This window comes from Saccoglossus kowalevskii, chromosome 16 (genome assembly GCF_978046115.1).
Source record: "Saccoglossus kowalevskii chromosome 16, keSacKowa6.1, whole genome shotgun sequence".
NCBI lineage: Eukaryota > Metazoa > Hemichordata > Enteropneusta > Harrimaniidae > Saccoglossus > Saccoglossus kowalevskii.
In genome coordinates this window covers 16,637,796-16,658,258 of record NC_140656.1, presented here as the reverse complement: position 1 = coordinate 16,658,258, position 20,463 = coordinate 16,637,796, and the positions used below count along the sequence as shown (strand labels likewise).

Sequence of the window (20,463 nt, the reverse complement as noted above, 5' to 3'; positions counted from 1 at the left end):
CTCATTTTTAGTTGACAGCTCATATGTTTTCATGTATTGTACAACTTGAAGTTTGCATTGTTCATTATTAACTTTTAACACAAAATTGGAAATGTAAAATTTTCTACACTGTTACAATAAAATGATCTTTTTATTTTGTTGGCCTATTAGAATGGCAGTATTTGTTTTGTTGGCCTATAGTCGCTGTGAGCGTTTAGTTTGTTGGAGGCATATATTATTTGGGGTTAAAAATGAAGAAATATGACCTAGCTGATAACAGTAAAAATAATATGAATAGCATTTATTGTCACTTTAAGTGTTGACAATATCATGGGAACATTATAATGTCCTTTTCATGTTATAAATGAACTTTATTCAAGTGAAGTGAGAAGATTTTATTGGCCCCTTTTCAGTAAGACTAACCTTTGCACAGCTCTAGTCAATTTTACAAAAAATAAAAATGCAAGCACCAAATTTGTTTTTACAAAATCTGGTTTTGAAAAGATGGGAATGCTCGTTTTTGATGAAACATTTGCACATGCGTATGTATAGCATGATGAATTATGCACAGAGGTTTAAAATAGAAATCTACTTCCCCATCGGTCAAAATCTTAGAGAAACCAGTGAGTATGACTGAGACGAGGCGTCATTTGTGATCACATTTGAGTCTTACCAGTAACCTAAAACTAGGTTACTGGTAAGTATCCTAATGATCAGGTTCCATAAACATATGAAATGTGTCAGGCATGTGACACTATACTCAACACATAATGCACGTATTCGTATTTTTCAAGATCTATTTACGTACATTGACCTCGTACATACAGGTTAGAAATGAATTACATCTACGTGTCACGTACAATAACATGTTATACGTGGTTGAGCCATAGTTAATGAGCAATAGTGGTCATCACCCCTAGATTGTAGTACTTACTGTAGCGGGTTCTTTATATAACGCTGTATTACAATACAGTCCACGGCGACCAAGTGAGTTGCCAAGCCGAAGATTGCGCGAGGATTCCGGATGAATAATCATTATTCTATTAAGAGTCAGATTCACAGAAAAAATGACGCAAGCTATGTGATGAGTGTATAATTATGTACACAGAAATACTCAATTAATGTGAAAATAGGTTAAAATATAACGATATATGTATACCGCTTTTCACTTTCATAACCCGAATGGCAACGTAGACTGAATAGAAACTTGCGCATGCGCACAATTAGCAATGTCACCTTCAACAGCAGTCTCCTTCAGCGGCGGATCACCGGCAACGTTAAATTATAATGTGCCACAACGCCATTGAACAATCAATACGTCACTTCCTGAGTCCTATTCGTGAGGTCGTATCTGTGAGGTTCTATTCGTGAGGTATATAGCGTGCGCATACATCAATTGAATAATCTTGGAAGCTCGACTGTGAGTGCTATTTACCGGCAAATTTAACTGGCTGATTGTCGAGCTAAAATTAGATACAACACTTCACCAGTTGTCGGGGAAAAGTCACGTAGACTTTCAGATTGCCACTGTCCACAAACCGGAAAGATGGCGTCCAATACAGCTGGAACGATGGAGGAGGTGAGTGCGTGAGATGTATTCCGTATGGGTACTAGTCTAAGATGGTGCTGGGTTCGAGTGTGATTGACGGCGTGATTGCATCATCGCCATCCCACTTGTACCTGTTTGAAACCCCCAGTCTTTCTGTAAAACGTCGTGGGTGTTCACCAGAACGTTTGCTTCAAGCAGAAATGGACTATTTCTATTGCAGGAGTTTGACTTTGAACAGTGAGAAAGTGTGGTCGAATCAGCTCGAAAGCAGTTGACCCTGTACCTGACTCAGAAGTGTGGCACGACTCGTAGATCAAAGTGTCCTTATGCATATATGAATACCCGGTAACAACACTTGTATGTAGCAACATATAGACTGGTGTTGTTGTTCATTGCAAGATATTTGACTGCACAGGTTGGCTGAGGGTGGCTGGATGATTTGAGACTGAACAATTCTGACTGATTCCCAGGAAAAAAACATTCTAACCTCTATGGGCCAATATAACACTTATCTGGTCAAAGTGTAAAAGTACATGGCGCTGGCAGGATAACAGTTAAAAATATCACATGATAATAAAGAAACAAGAATTAACACTTATAAGCATTTCTATCATATTTATCTACTTCAAAATTAATATTTGTACATGTTTAATACTAATAATCAGAGACCATATTCTCAACAACAGAATTGTTGACATTTGGTTGTATCAACGATTTTTAAAATAAGGATAATTAATGTATTGATGATATGCGATGAACAGTGCACCGTGCATGAAATTCACATGACTGTTGTTAAAACTGATCACGAGAGAATCAAATAATGGCTTAGGCACTTGTTGATAACCGTGAGAATTAAGGTTCAATTGCAGGAACAGAAATGAGCAAAGTTATTAGCTGTTAAAAATGACAAAACATAATGTAATACGTGCTCTTTGCAAAAAAAAATGACCTGATGCAATCAATAACTATTTCTTTTACGAACTCGTATGCATTGCACATTATTTTAGGAAATATACTTCATCTTAGGATTTGGATATCATCTCACAATTGGTGTGTGTGACTTCAAACAGGGTTTTCATTGCATATCATTCCAGTAGTATACCCCCATCAATTACTGCAGTGATTCAGATGCTCACTGGATATCAGATATTTGCTGGTTTTTTTAAGATGATCTAAATCTTATTCAATCATTTCAGACAAAGAGTGTACAAACACATGTGTACATGTGGTACTGCGAGCGAAGCCAATCCGCAAATACTTCATGCAATTCATACAACAGTGATATGAATGAACCTACCTATAATTTTTCTTGATAACTGATTTATTTTGCACATATGGCATTTTTATGCATTTTTCTGTTAAATTTACTGTTTTACACTCAAAATATAGCAAATAATTTGAAATGTCTCTTGACGCTAGTTGCCATTTTAGGCAAAATGTTCTAGGCTAATTTTTCAAGACAACTGGATCCATGTAGTAGAATGTGAAATATGAACTGGGTTTTAATTTAGCAAATTTTACGTTAAAGAGATATTCATTACTGTAGGTTCAATTTAACTGATTGTGAAAGAAAACTACATTATATTGTTAATATCACACTGGTGATATCAACTTTGATCTGTTTTGTCTTGTGTCACATTGTGGAGATAATATATTCATTAATGCATTGCAGGCTGGGAAACTATGGGGCGGGAGATTCACCGGCGTCACTGACCCCATCATGGAGAAATTCAACGCCTCCATTGATTTCGACAAGCGAATGTGGAAAGCTGATATACAAGGCAGCCAAGCTTACGTGAAGGCGCTGCAGAAAGTGGGTTTAGTCACGATGGAAGAGATGCAAGCCATTCATAATGGATTGGAAAAGGTAATGATGCATGGGCTCCTAATGCATATGAAGGTTATGGATGCGGTTGCTTAGGTAACCAATAACTGGAATAATTTATGGCTAGGCATGTGTTACAAAAATGTTGTGAACAGGATTCAGTTTTGATTCAAATGCTGCATCACAGATATATATATTAGCATAGCGCATATTATTATAGACTGGCTCTGTTGTGGCAATTTTATTGTTTTTAAATGATGTAATTCCTTTAGAACGAATTTGTAGATTCTGACGCTAAAATTACCACGGCTGGTCTGTTCTGCAGCACCCTCTATAGTTGTCACCACGTTTTTGAGGTGATAAATATGCTAATGAGTAGTATGACTTGTAAGCTGTCAACCAATAAGAAAGGCAGCTTTTGGTCTGATATGTTCTACGCAACTATAGTGCACACATGGCCTGAAACAGAGAATCATAGGCATATTACAAAGACTGTCATAAAATGTCCATGATTCTTTTTTTTTTTTTATTTCTTAAAATGTAGTTCCAGATGCATTGAAATCATTATCATTACCCCCCCCCCCCCCCATCCCCCCAAGAACAGAACAATTTTTCATAAATGGATTGGACATATATTATTATTTTTCTCTCAAATCAGCCTAAAGGAATGTCAGAGAACGAGATGATCTCAAAAGTTTCTGTGATTTCTTGTCTTTAGTACTCTAAGGAAATATTCATTGTTACAACTGAACGTCAGATTGAAAATTAATTGAAAACCGATAGGTGCTTTTTTGATTGAACTCCTCTCTAATGTGGGAATTCTATAAACAAGAATTGTTTAATAATTTGTGTTCATGCAGGTAGGTGAAGAGTGGGCTAGTGGGAATTTCCAGATCCAAGCCGGAGATGAAGATATTCATACAGCAAACGAAAGACGATTAAAAGAATTGATAGGGAGTCCAGCCGGTAAATTACACACTGGACGAAGTCGTAATGACCAGGTGAGTTATCTGGTCAGGTCATTATATGCAGAGTTAAAGTTCAGTATATCAAATTCAGGTTATTATGTATATAATATTGACTTGTGTGTTTGTATCAGATTTGGCAACATAAGGTCACACATAATCTGAGATATTGTTTTCACGTCGTTATTCTGTATATTGTTTATTTTGGTATATTGTCTCCAGGTGAGTATTATAAAACTCATTTCTATTTAGGTCATTAGCTGTGATTAGAGAATGTATGTGATGTACATCTCCAATAGAGTTACATATAAACCAAAATAAGTATATTGTATCCTGAATTATTAAAATATTACTTATTTTGACCATAAAAATACCTTCTGATTCTTTCTGACATGGAATGACAACCATGCTTTATTGTACTTTGATCTATGTCCATTTTTAGGATACGACTTCAATAAATACAATTATTATTATTATTATTACTACCTTTGTAATTCGTGTATTATAAAGCACATGCACTACTAGTAGAGCAAATATGGTTTATGTTATTTACGGTATCTCGTAATTTTGAATATATGGTGATCGAGTAATAAACATGAAAATACATTGAATAGATCACCTTTTTTTCGCATGAGCATGTCAATGCTTGAAATAATCATAAAATTACAAATTGATCATTCTCTGAATTGCCCTGCACAGTGTGCCACTGATTTTAGAATATGGTTACGAGACGGACTGCCATTGTTGAAAAATCTACTCCGTGACTTCATAACAGTGCTGGTTAACAGAGCTAAAATGTGAGTGTCATCTACTTTGTTAATTACCCACAATTCATTGCATATTAGTGCTTAGAGGGGGGGGGTTGAATGTATACAAAAAATTTTAATTATATTTGGTAACAAATAAACTTATCATTTTATTCACATCATTCATTGTTTTTTATGTGCCAGACGACAGTTCTGAACATTGAGTGTCGCTGTTGTCTCTCTCGATTTTTTTTTTGTATGTGCAAATTGCAATTGCTAGCGCTGACACAATTTTTGACACAGAAGTCATATTCATGTTTGGGTCTATATGACGGCTGTGTGCCATCTCCCTATCGAATGGCAATTTAATGCGCTATCCTGGTGTCTACCAGGCTCAGTCGAACACAAGCACCTGTGGACCATAACCAAGGTTTCCCCAAAGTCGTGTTCGTTAGTGAATGAATCTCGACCAGTGGAATTGGCATTTCCATTGAGTCTGTGGCACACTTACCCAGGGTGATGTTCAGCCTCAAGTAGGATTTGACAATCCCTATGCTACCAGTAACTGGTTATAACATTAACATTGTTTATAATGCTGGTTCCCAATATACTTGAGTCTTTGGCAGTTATCAATATTGTACAGTTTCACAGAAAACAGGTATAATGTGGAGTTTCGAAAAATCGCGATGTCACAAAATATGAAACATATACTCAATGTAATCTTGGTATCCAGGTGTACATGTATATCCCAAGAGGGTAACAGCCACTGACAATTTTTTTTTAAACCTTCGGTATTAAAGCGAGGGAGTCTTCACCTGCACATATGTCAGTCGGCCTTAGCGTGTCATTGTTTACAAACAAGCATCTACCCATGAGCCTTTGTGTTTTTAGCGTGTGTTGTTATCGTCACTTGGGACTCAATTCTCGTGCCTGCGCATGTGACGACCCTCTCGCTTTAAACGTGCTTTGTAGCAAAAAACAATGTATTTTACTCGCATTGTATATGCCACATGAGATGCATGTTGAACACAGCATAATGTGACGATTGTGGTGCTTACGAGCTACTGATCATTTAATAAGTACTGTAAAATCTGTGTTCGAAACCACGGCTTCTATTCAAATGAGACAATGCAACAGAGGGGATGTGGTTTTTATTAAAGCATCTACACATATGAGAAATTATGATTTTTTGGTTCTCATTTGTTCAAATATAATGAGTGCGACTTATATTCGGGATGCAGCTTCTAATACAAATTTTACGGTAACACTAATAAATTTGTCTTTTATGCAGGAAATGATTCACATGCACTGATAATGTAATTTTTCCATTTCAGGGAAGTTCATATTTTGATGCCAGGATACACGCATTTACAGGTAATTTTTTTTTTTTTAACAAATTATTAGGTTTTCAATGTTCTCTGCTCATAATCTACATCTGCCAATTCTTTCACTTGCCAATGCTGCTCATATACCTTATTATATCCGCCAGTACAGATGGAGTGGTTTTGACAGATAGAAAATATAGGTTTGAGAGAATTGAAAAGGAAATTACCGGTGATGAAATTTCGAGCTCTCCATTGAAATACTGGAAATTAAAAAAAAAAATTGTATCACTTGACAATGTCTAGAAATGAAAGTCTCTGAAATCTTTTGAAAAACACCAAATTATCATTTCATCTTTGCATTGGTTTCTATGGTCAAAGTATTTTGTTTGGTGACAATTTGTTGCCAGTATTTTGCTCAGAAAATGCAAAATTGATCTTCTTTTCCGTATTTAATTGTGATATAATCTGTAACATGCCTCGTGGATGCAAAATTGAATTTGTCTCCCATGATGCATTGCACATCTGCTTTACATGCTCAGGGAATGCCCAATTAAGATTCTCTCCCTTAATGCATTGCACAACTTATCAGTGGATACAAAACTCAACCTCCTTTGCATTTTCTTTCCTTTGATAGCCATATCATTCTTTAAATTTTGAGTTTTAAAACACATTTTAAAATGGACCAACTGACAGAACATGAAAAAATAACATATTCTACTAAATTGTCAAATAATGTATATTTTTCATTTTTCTACAGAGAGCACAACCAATCAGATGGAGCCATTGGCTTTTAAGGTAACTGCCTCCTCCCCCTCTCCCTCGCCGCCTCCAGTCTTACAGTTAATGTGGCTGACTATGTTGCAGTCACAACTATTAACTGACATAGCAATTTGTTTAATACTAGTATTATAAAAGGATTAATTATTCACAAGGTTTTAATTTTGCTTATTTCGCTGACTGGAAAATAGGCTAAATTAAAACCCAGTGAATATGTAAAATTGAGCATAGAACACATTATCTAAATGATAAAACCATGAATTTAAAACCCACTGAATATGCCTGAAATGGTAAATCAGTGAAATTTAAACCCAGTGAAAATTAGTCATTTTACAGTAGCCTTTAACACATACTGTAAGTAGTGTTGTATTATGTCTGTGTGTCTGTGTGTCTGTGTGTCTGTGTGTCTGTGTGTCTAAACATAACAAATTTATGTAATTTTGAGAATATTATAAGAAAGTAAAATATTTTGCTCAACTATTTTAGGTGGGAGTATACCTGTAGGAAGATGTTACATAAACAAATATTGAAACCTAACAGACTGTGTTTATTGTATTACATCATTTCAGAAATCAGAATACCATATTGGCTATCATGTCTTGACAACAAATACAGATTGTATATTATTTATTATTATACATCTGTCACCGTAACGTCATACGTTACAGCGTTTCGTAATTTTGCAGTATTTTACAGGGTATTTTCATCTTACCATATTAGGAAATTTGAATTCCAAATATGGAATTATTTCGCGCATGAGCGTGCTCTAATAATAACAAACAAACATGACTGCCATCAAGGTTTGACACAAAGAAGTTCACTAAACTTTTTGGATTTTGGCATTCCCCATCTTGAATTGTCAAGGTGAATGTTCTGGCGAAGCACTCCACTATCATCTTGAAGTATTTCATTAGGACTTTGTGTATGTGACAATGCCCTCACACTTTAGAATCAATTTAGCAACAGCGAATTATTTTGCTTCTTTCTTCAACGCATTTGGCAAAGCTATCAAAATCCTCGGGCGGAGCGAAGTCACAAGACGCTCCACGCTGCTATTAAAGACGCACACCACTCTACGATGTATTTCTATAGGCTCTGCGCTAGCTGCTGTGAAACACCAACCGAAATGCCGGTGAAAATAGCTATTAAAAATCGAGAAAACAGCACAAACTTAACTTAACTTGTATGTTGCATACGTAGGGGTAATCTTGTTACACTGTTCAGGGGGGGGGGGGAGTGTCAACAGCCATCCCAAGGTACCGTTTTCTGAGAGTTTTTGGCCTTTGTTTTCACCATGATGTCGAGGCGATACAGCGACGATATCCATACATCATGCAACTCACTGATATTCAGACTAAAGCTATTCAAACTATATTTAGTGCACAGTCACTTGGGGGCTGAAAATTAATAAATACTAATTTAAAAAAAAAATCTTCCACTATATACGTATAGCGGAAGTTTTTTTTTTTTAAATTACTGTTTATTAATTTTCAGCCCCCAAGTGACTGTGACTTAGTGCCGAGTCTGATGTGTTTTTAGTCGCACTGGAAATAGAAAATCCTTATGATATTATGCTTTACCGGCCTTGCGATCATCAAGCGTGGTAATAGTGTAGGTGCTATACCTCAAAGCTCATGATGTCACTGCAACATATATCGACAGAAATGAAGCCGAAGACATCAGAAATGCAAAGTTCCAAGTGCTTTCTGGCAGTCATTGTAACAAAGCTTTCTATTGGTCGGTAAACTTTCTATCATGCAACCACGTGACATACACGATTATGAATAGAATTACTGCACGGTGTAGAGGGAGGAATTTCCGAACGGAACAACACCGTGCAAGCGGACGATGGGCATTCCCATGATGTATCCTTGGAAGGAAAAGATGTATAATAATAAGGTTATTACGAGGATACCTCAAAGTATGCACTCGCATCAACCTCCGCTGCGTGTCAGTTAATCCTGTTGTACTGTCTTCGTGCATACTTTGAGGTATTCTCGTAATAACCTCATATGCTCGTCTGCTGAGTTGTTGACTTTATTTTGAGATTGTTCATTTTTTTCCCAGCTATGCTTTCGCTCTCCAGCGTGATCTTGAACGAATGCAACAACTATGGAAAAGAGTCAACGTAATGCCGCTAGGATGGTATGAATAATACATTTTTTTTTACATTCTTGAAAAGAACTATTCTTAATATTACTAAAAACAGTTATAAGAAAGTTCTAATAATTCTTCACCTCCATTTAACTCTTCTTTTTTACTTGTCAGTAATGGCCATTATTTTTTTAATGGCCAAAATATGTTATAATGACCATTATTTTTATACTGGTCAGAATAATTGCAATTTTTTTTTTTTAAAATGATGGAGTTGATGACAATTTTTTTTTTCATTACATGAATAAAATCTGCTCATGAACAAGGGATTCCCTAATCTGCATATAAATACAGTCATATTGCATGAAAACTAAAAGTAAAATGTGTTTAAAGTTCAAATGTATAAAATCATTTTGATGGAATGTTTTTTTCTTCCTATAGTGGTGCATTAGCTGGTAATCCGTTCAATGTGGATCGTGAATTCCTCGCTAAAGGTAGGATTATATCTTCTTGTTTTTAATATTAAATTTTTTTGCCCATCAAATCTACCAGAAACTAAGATTTAAGAAATCCTGCCTAATTTTTGTTTATGGATGTCTGTTTGTCTAAAATTCTCTGCCAAATGAATATTTTTTGTCTATTTGGCTCAAAATTAACCAAATTATGAAAAAATGTTTTTACTTCAGATTCTTGTTAAATTTTACTTCCAGAACTCCAATTTGATAGTATATGTGGCAACAGCTTGGACGGAACAGCAGGACGTGATTATGTTGCTGAATTTTTATTCTGGGCATCAATGACGATGGTTAATCTTAGCAAGTGGTCGGAAGATCTTATCATTTATAGCACCAAAGAATTTAGTTTCATAAAATTATCGGATGCTTACAGGTAATGATGAACACCTCTGTAAACTGAACACCTCAGTCTGTAAACTGAACACCCCAGTCTGTAAATTGAACACCTGTGTCTGTAAACTGAACACCTCAGTCTGTAAATTGAACACCTCAGTCTGTAAATTGAACACCTCAGTCTGTAAATTGAACACCTCAGTCTGTAAATTGAACACCTCAGTCTGTAAACTGAACACCTCAGTCTGTAAACTGAACACCTCAGTCTGTAAACTGAACACCTCAGTCTGTAAACTGAGCACCTCAGTCTGTAAACTGAGCACCCCAGTCTGTAACCTGAGCATCCCAGTCTGTAACCTGAGCATCCCAGTCTGTAAATTGAACACCACAGTCTGTAAACTGAACACCTCAGCCTGTAAACTGAACACCTCAGTCTGTAAACTGAACATCTCAGTCTGTAAACTGAACACCTCAGCCTGTAAACTGAACACCTCAGTCTGTAAACTGAACACCTCAGTCTGTAAACTGAACACCTCAGTCTGTAAACTGAACACCTCAGTCTGTAAACTGAACACCTCAGTCTGTAAACTGAACACCTCAGTCTGTAAACCGAACACCTCAGTCTGTAAACCGAACACCTCAGTCTGTAAACCGAACACCTCAGTCTGTAAATTGAACACCTCAGTCTGTAAATTGAACATCCTGGCCTGTAAACTGAACATCCTGGCCTGTAAACTGAACACCTCAGTCTGTAAATTGAACACCTCAGTCTGTAAACTGAACACCTCAGTCTGTAAACTGAACACCTCAGTCTGTAAACTGAACACCTCAGTCTGTAAACTGAACACCTCAGTCTGTAAACTGAACACCTCAGTCTGTAAATTGAACATCCTGGCCTGTAAACTGAACACCTCAGTCTGTAAATTGAACATCCTGGCCTGTAAACTGAACACCTCAGTCTGTAAAATATGTTCTCAGTTTCTTTGGTGTTCATTTTTTCATTGCCATAACCCATAAGGGTTGAATTGACACTGATCATGCATATTCATATTGATGAATATACATAAAGATTTTCATTTTTTGTGTCTTTTCCTTCTTTCTACCTAGTACTGGAAGCAGTCTGATGCCACAGAAGAAGAACCCGGATAGTTTGGAACTTATACGTGGAAAATCTGGGAGAGTCTTTGGGAAGGTCAGTTCAAGAATAATTTTTCTAGGGGGGGGGAACAAAAAATGTAATAGCTGTAATATACTGTAGAATGACTAATTTTCACCGGGCTTAAATTTCGCTGATTTACCATTTCAGGCATATTCATTGGGTTTTAAATTCACGGTTTTATCATTTAGATAATGTGTTCTATGCCAAATTTTACATATTCACTGGGTTTTATTTTAGCGCATTTTCCAGTCAGCAAAATAAGCAAAATTAAAACCCAGTGAATATTTAATCATTTTACAGCAGTGCTCATTACTATACATTTGGTTTGTCACCTATGTGAATTCAATTCATAATTCATGGAAACACAGTACTTCATAGTGCCAGATTATAAAAATAAACAAAATATTAGGTTATTTTCATCAAAGGTTTTAAATATTTCATTTATCATATTGGTGTACTTGTTGAAATGTGACATTATGGGGAAATATACCAGCCACTATTTGAAAAATGTATTAAAAAATAAACAACCCTGGTCAGCTATGTGGTTGCTATTGGTATCTGTAATAATGTAATAAAAAATCATTTTGATATAGTTACACCATTTTCTGTGTTTTTGATGTACAAGTATATTCTTCATCAAAAAAAGACTTCATACAGACATAGACATGGACTTCAAAAAAGTGGCATGCAATTCTTGTCCAGACAAGTGATAATCCAACTTCCTGTGTGTAACATTGATTATAATATTCCGTACAGTTAATCTCTTTATTAAATGCTATTACTGGTGAACTTAACATCTGGAAACAATTTTGCTGAGTCTATTAACATTCATATTTGTTGCAGTACAACTGGTGAACTTGGCTCTAAATATATGTTCTCAATAGGATATTAAACAAAAACCACTTGTTATATTGATACAATGCTGAAAGATCATTGGTTACTTTTACGGCTTTTAGGCAGTTTTGTTTCTCAGTAGAGAAAACTGTCACTTTTTGTTTCACTTTCCTGTTTGCACAGTGGAATCAAAACTTATTACCATCAAAAATATAATTAACTGAGCTATTCAGTGTGAATAAAATATAATTACTCTAATTAACATCTTAACCACAAAGTTGACTCGTACTGTGTAGCTACACCCTGGCACCCAAGGTTAGATAATGTAATAATTAAAGGGTGGTGATCATCACGCAGCGTGTATTCGATTACATGCATTGTATACATTGCTATAAGTCCCATATTAAACAGGATGTGTTGAGACAACCACTGCCCTTTAAGACCGGGTATAACATATTGTTGACATAGCCTTGTTGTCAGTGAATTATGTAGGAGATTATCACTAAACATTACATGAAATAATAACATTTCCCTGTTTACTGAGGTCTATATAATAATACTTTGATGTTGGATGGCCGACTGACAGTCATTGCCCCTACAATAATAAACAAATTGTATGTGTTATACATTCATAAAGAAATGCTTACTTCTAAATGATAAACTTTTTTGCATGCAGTGTGCTGGCTTTATGATGACCATGAAAGGCTTACCAAGCACTTACAATAAAGATCTACAAGAAGACAAGGAAGCAGTTTTTGAAGCTTACGACACAATGGAAGGTATGATTTCCATAAAAAAAACAGGTTTTTACCACATCTCCTACCATGTAAACCACATCTCCTACCATGTCAACCACATTTGCTACCATGTCAACCGCATTTGCTACCATGTCAACCACATTTGCTACCATGTCAACCACATTTGCTACCATGTCAATCACACTTGTTACCATGTCAACCACATTTGCTACCATGTCAACCACAATTGCTACCATGTCAACCATATTTGCTACCATGTCAACCATATTTGCTACCATGTAAACCACATTTCCTACCATGTCAACCACATTTCCTACCATGTCAACCACATTTTCTTTCGTGTCAACCACATTTGCTACCATGTCATCCACATTTGCTACCACGTCAACCACATTTGTTACCATGTCAACCACATTTCCTACCATGTCAATCACATTTGCTACCATGTCAACCACATTTCCTACCATGTCAACCACATTTCCTACCATGTCAACCACATTTGTTACCATGTCAACCATATTTGCTACCATGTCAACCACATTTCCTACCATGTCAACCACATTTCCTACCATGTCAACCACATTTCCTACCATGTCAACCACATTTCCTACCATGTCAACCACATTTCCTACTATGTCAATCACATTTCCTACTATGTCAATCACATTTCCTACCATGTCAACCACATTTGCTACCATGTCATCCACATTTGCTACCATGTCAACCACATTTCCTACCATGTCAACCATATTTCCTACCATGTCAACCACATTTCCTACCATGTCAACCACATTTCCTACCATGTCAATCACACTTGTTACCATGTCAACCACATTTGCTACCATGTCAATCACAATTGCTACCATGTCAACCACATTTCCTACCATGTCAACCACATTTCCTACCATGTCAACCACATTTTCTTTCGTGTCAACCACATTTGCTACCATGTCATCCACATTTGCTACCACGTCATCCACATTTGCTACCACGTCAACCACATTTCCTACCATGTCAACCACATTTGCTACCATGTCAATCACATTTGCTACCATGTCAACCACATTTGCTACCATGTCAACCACATTTGCTACCATGTCAACCACATTTGCTACCATGTCAACCACATTTGCTACCATGTCAACCACATTTCCTACCATGTCAACCACATTTCCTACCATGTCAACCATATTTCCTACCATGTCAACCACATTTCCTACCATGTCAACCACATTTGCTACCATGTCAATCACACTTGTTACCATGTCAACCACATTTGCTACCATGTCAATCACAATTGCTACCATGTCAACCATATTTGCTACCATGTAAACCACATCTACCATGTCAACCACATTTCCTACCATGTCAACCACATTTCCTACCATGTCAACCACATTTTCTTTCGTGTCAACCACATTTGCTACCATGTCATCCACATTTGCTACCACGTCAACCACATTTGTTACCATGTCAACCACATTTCCTACCATGTCAATCACATTTGCTACCATGTCAACCACATTTCCTACCATGTCAACCACATTTGCTACCATGTCAACCACATTTGCTACCATGTCAATCACACTTGTTACCATGTCAACCACATTTGCTACCATGTCAACCACATTTGCTACCATGTCAACCGCATTTCCTACCATGTCAACCACATTTCCTACCATGTCAACCACATTTCCTACCATGTCAACCACATTTCCTACCATGTCAACCACATTTCCTACCATGTCAATCACACTTGTTACCATGTCAACCACATTTGCTACCATGTCAACCACAATTGCTACCATGTCAACCATATTTGCTACCATGTCAACCATATTTGCTACCATGTAAACCACATCTACCATGTCAACCACATTTCCTACCATGTCAACCACATTTGTTACCATGTCAACCACATTTGTTACCATGTCAACCACATTTCCTACCATGTCAACCACATTTCCTACCATGTCAACCACATTTCCTACTATGTCAATCACATTTCCTACCATGTCAACCACATTTGCTACCATGTCATCCACATTTGCTACCATGTCAACCACATTTCCTACCATGTCAACCATATTTCCTACCATGTCAATCACACTTGTTACCATGTCAACCACATTTGCTACCATGTCAATCACAATTGCTACCATGTCAACCATATTTGCTACCATGTAAACCACATCTACCATGTCAACCACATTTCCTACCATGTCAACCACATTTCCTACCATGTCAACCACATTTTCTTTCGTGTCAACCACATTTGCTACCATGTCATCCACATTTGCTACCACGTCAACCACATTTGTTACCATGTCAACCACATTTCCTACCATGTCAATCACATTTGCTACCATGTCAACCACATTTCCTACCATGTCAACCACATTTGCTACCATGTCAACCACATTTGCTACCATGTCAATCACACTTGTTACCATGTCAACCACATTTGCTACCATGTCAACCACATTTGCTACCATGTCAACCGCATTTCCTACCATGTCAACCACATTTCCTACCATGTCAACCACATTTCCTACCATGTCAACCACATTTCCTACCATGTCAACCACATTTCCTACCATGTCAATCACACTTGTTACCATGTCAACCACATTTGCTACCATGTCAACCACAATTGCTACCATGTCAACCATATTTGCTACCATGTCAACCATATTTGCTACCATGTAAACCACATCTACCATGTCAACCACATTTCCTACCATGTCAACCACATTTGTTACCATGTCAACCACATTTGTTACCATGTCAACCACATTTCCTACCATGTCAACCACATTTCCTACCATGTCAACCACATTTCCTACCATGTCGATCACACTTGTTACCATGTCAACCACATTTGCTACCATGTCAACCACAATTGCTACCATGTCAACCATATTTGCTACCATGTCAACCATATTTGCTACCATGTAAAGCACATCTACCATGTCAACCACATTTCCTACCATGTCAACCACATTTCCTACCATGTCAACCACATTTTCTTTCGTGTCAACCACATTTGCTACCATGTCATCCACATTTGCTACCACGTCAACCACATTTGTTACCATGTCAACCACATTTCCTACCATGTCAATCACATTTGCTACCATGTCAACCACATTTCCTACCATGTCAACCACATTTCCTACCATGTCAACCACATTTGTTACCATGTCAACCACATTTGTTACCATGTCAACCACATTTCCTACCATGTCAACCACATTTCCTACCATGTCAACCACATTTCCTACCATGTCAACCACATTTGTAAAACTCGATTAATTTGCGGTCTCTATTAATTCGCGCACCCATTTTATTTTCGAACGCTAATTTTTAAATGTATCGCCGCGCAGCAAGTTTTGCAAAGAAGTACTTGAAGTTCAATTGCGTCCCAAAATGATGTCGCTGATCACTCAGTTGTCGCAGCGTGTCTTGTGTCATGTCCATGATGCACACCCGTTTTGACTTTGGCTTGCATTTCCTTCTTAGTGCATGTTCTTGTTCACGTAAAATGCGACCTCTCACCAATGTATTGAAACGCTTTGAATTTATACTTTGCATGATTATATTTGGTCAACGCGAAACATAATTTTTTCAAAAAATTTTTTGAGATCATTTTTAACATCGCCCGGGCGATGCCTAGAAAAATAAAAAAAGGCAGTGCAGCCAGACGGCTACTTTGTAGCCACGTGTTCATTGTTTTTTTGTGTACAGAGTGACTTTTGCCATTTCACTGTTTCATTTCAAGGGTAACATGGTGCGTGGTCCTTGACGCAGTGCGTGTTCTCTGCCCAACTATACGCCATGAATGTCACTAGCCACGAGTCTCAGAGGCACTAAAAAAACGTCCTGTAATTGTGTTCATTGGAAAACAAAACAAATCACTAATAAATTTATGAAAACAGCTCCTTTTTGAATCGATCTAAAAGTACTCTTTTAATTCGCGCACCAAAAACCAATAATTTCCGTTTTTACGCTATTAACTCGTGCACTTGAAAAAATAATTATTTTTACTATCGCGAATTAATCGAGTTTTTATGGTACCATGTCAACATTTTCTTTCCTGTCAACCACATTTGCTACCATGTCAACCACATTTGCTACCATGTCAACCACATTTCCTACCATGTCAATCACATTTGCTACCATGTCAACCACATTTGCTACCATGTCAATCACATTTGCTACCATGTCAACCACATTTCCTACCATGTCAATCACATTTGCTATCATGTCAACCACATTTGTTACCATGTCAACCACATTTGTTACCATGTCAACCACATTTCCTACCATGTCAACCACATTTCCTACCATGTCAACCACATGTCCTACCATGTCAACCACATTTCCTGTCATATCAACTTGCCCTCAAGATGTACATGCATAATCAATGTCTGGTCTGGTTTCACATATTTTTCCAACAGGAGTATTACAGGTGGCTACTGGTGTTCTCTCAACACTGCAAATAAATGAACAGGCAGCACTGGATGCACTCAGCCCCGATATGTTGGCGACTGACATTGCTTATTATCTAGTCAGGAAAGGGGTGAGATCATTTTTGAAACTACTTGAATGTTGAAGCACTAACGTTGTCGTGCAGCATATCATCGAATTTCTGTTGTTTTTCACATGTGTTGTGTATGTTGCATGTTGTGTCACTTTAATTAGAATGAGGAAAGATTGGAACCAGTTTGCCCGCGAAGCTGATACAATGTGTCGCTGATGCAGCTTTATGCTTATTTTCTGGCACACCAATGACGCATTTTTATTTAAAAATAAAAAATAAAAAAAAAATATTCCCACATTTCACATTTTTTGAATTCAAAATCTTTATTTAGTTATGGTATGGATATATGGATATTATACAGATCAACTCGGTTGTTGTTTAAAACCGTAATTTGTTGACAATTTCGCAATTCACACGATAAAGAGATTATAATAATTATTAATAAATACTTAAATCGAAAAAATTGCAATAAATCGAACCTCATATAAAAAAAATTATAAATTGATATACAGTTGTGATCTTAAAAGACGTCTTCCTGTAGTTATGGAATTTGGTAAAATGAAATTCATATTTTATAAGCAAAATAAGTGTGAAAAATCAGGTGCCTCAGCAGTTTAGTTTGTTTTGTGACTGTATGGAGCTTCTGAAGACACAATCTTTCAAGACCTCTCTCCCCAGCAGTAAGCAAGCGAATCAAACTTGATTTTCAGATTCCCTTGTGGCTCAAAATACATTTAAAATCAGTCGTATTTAGGACACACTGATTCACACATCTACAATACAACACTGTGTCTGTGTCAGTTATAACTAAGTAATGTTCAATGATTTTCAGAATGTGAAAAACTATTGAATGTCGCAAATGGATTTTTAATTTAATCAAATATCTTGAATAGCGCCCTCACGTGTTACAATCTCAACACAGATGAATCAAATGTTTCTTCACATAGAGGTTCAATTCTTACATCACATACATCACTGAGTAATGTTCAATGATTTTCAGAATGTAAAAAACTAGTGAGTGTCGCAAATGGATTTTAATAATAATTCAATAAAATATCTTTAATAGCTCTCCCATGTGTTACAATCTTAACACAGATGAATCAAATGTTTTTTTCACATAGCGGTTCAATTCTTAATTTAACCCATTGCCTGCTGAGGCTGTTAAAATATATCATTTATATTGGCTATCTGTGGGGCTCCCCCACAGTTCGAGATGTGTTAAACCATTGTTTTTAGACAAGTCTCCATTTTTGTTAAAAAATTCAACCATGATGTCTGCACATTAAGATGGTATTCTTACTTTTTTTGGACAATTTTTATTACAATCAAAAACAAAAAAATAATAATAAATATTCTTCAATATATTTGCAAATAAGATTTTTATTTGGTTTTGAAAATTACGCAGGAAATGATAACAAAAAAATTTGAAGAAAATATTATTAGTACTTTCTGAAATGTAATTAATTTGTTGTTGTGTTCGTCTATTTTTTTTTTATTTTGGGACAACATTAAAGTAGGACTACTTACCGGGAACAACTTTTTCAACTTTCAAGTCCCTATAGACTTTTTGGCATTAGTGGAATGCATTATTTGAGGTTATCGCTGGATTGTCATATGCTTGTATTATATATAAACCTGACGTGCATTATCACTCTGTTTATTGTGAAATATTAGAGTGATATTTCACACCAACATACATGATGGCGCTCATTTGGTAGAAATAATTATCATAGAGACTCTTTCTGAAACACATTTATTGTCCAATATTTATTATTGTCCTCCAATTCCATCAACACTAATTTTATGATATGATAATTTTGAAATGATAAAAAAATTTTTTTTTCGATTTAAATTATCATATCACTCTTATAGATTCCATTCCGTGAAGCTCATGGTATGTCTGGATCTGCAGTACATCTGGCCGAAACCAATAACTGCTCAGTCAAGGACTTGACACTAGAACATATGAAAACTATCAGGTATGAATTTAACATTGTTCGTATTTGGATATCTCATTATCTATTAATCTGTTGTTGTTTTTAAAACCCGCATTCACATTCAAGGTTCATGCACTGTCAACTGGCTTCTTGAAAATTGCTACGAATGTAAAATTTTTGCTGAAAAGACTTTTTGGGTATTTTGCATTGAGTTTTAGTTTCACTGATTTTTGACAAGTTGAATGTAAAATATAGGAAAAAAGGTATATTCGCTGGATTTTATTTTCACTGAATCAATTCTTTAGTGAAAAAAATAATTCCAAGCAAAAATAAAGTATTTTACAGTAAATGGCTTGTGGTACCTTTTTATATCAACCTCTTCTTCCAGAATATATTGATGAAATTTCTCACGCCAAACATGATTGCAAGAGCCTCTGTCTTGATGTGTGCAAAGTGCATCTGTCTTGGTGTCATTGTGCTGGAAACATGTGCTATTGATTTTACAAGTGCCATTCCTAATCGTTGTTGCACCTTTTTCCTTCCTTAGTCCTGTTTTCGAGGCAGACATTGCCAACGTGTGGAACTACGAAAACAGCGTTGAACAGTACAGTTCGGCTGGAGGCACGAGTAAACAGAGCGTTATACAACAGGTTGAGCAACTCGAAGAATGGTTATCGTCTGTTTAATTCAAATTTAACAAATAAGTGATTATTGTAGAAATATTCATAATCATTTGTCCATTTTAGAATAGTATAACGTTGCTAGGTTGAATTCAAACATTCAAAAAGTAAACCTGAAAGAAGAAATAATATAGCCACTGTGGTGTCATAGTTGTCTTGTTTTTGGTGTCTGAGATTCAATTTCAAATGGCTCCGAGAAAAGTACAAAATACAGACCATGAACCTTGATGCCATTTCAACAAACTGGCACCCAATCAAATTAAGATCTTGACTGATCCTAGGCTGTATCAATTTCAACAATTGGAAAATGACAGAGGCTTAGATAAATAGTACTAAAATCATGCAAATAAATTAATTATATCAAGGACTTTCAGAAAATAAATAATTTGTTTCTGGTCAGCACATGTTCCTTCAAAAGAAGCCACTCGTAAAAAAATTTTTCTG

The 20,463-nt window shown here is 36.3% G+C and overlaps 1 protein-coding gene across 1 annotated transcript; it reads left to right on the top strand.

Moving 5' to 3' along the window:
* The first annotated feature begins 1,318 nt into the window (after positions 1–1,318).
* LOC100369897 (argininosuccinate lyase-like) lies at positions 1,319–20,169 on the top strand. The gene is made up of 14 exons (XM_085491130.1): positions 1,319–1,558; positions 3,201–3,395; positions 4,214–4,354; positions 5,018–5,115; positions 6,399–6,438; positions 7,147–7,184; positions 9,234–9,311; positions 9,702–9,754; positions 9,971–10,148; positions 11,216–11,300; positions 12,778–12,880; positions 17,320–17,441; positions 19,275–19,381; positions 19,887–20,169. Exons 1-14 carry the CDS (start codon positions 1,526–1,528, stop codon positions 20,023–20,025), a joined length of 1,410 nt encoding a protein of 469 aa, XP_085347256.1. The 5' UTR covers positions 1,319–1,525; the 3' UTR covers positions 20,026–20,169.
* The last annotated feature ends 294 nt before the right edge of the window (positions 20,170–20,463 follow it).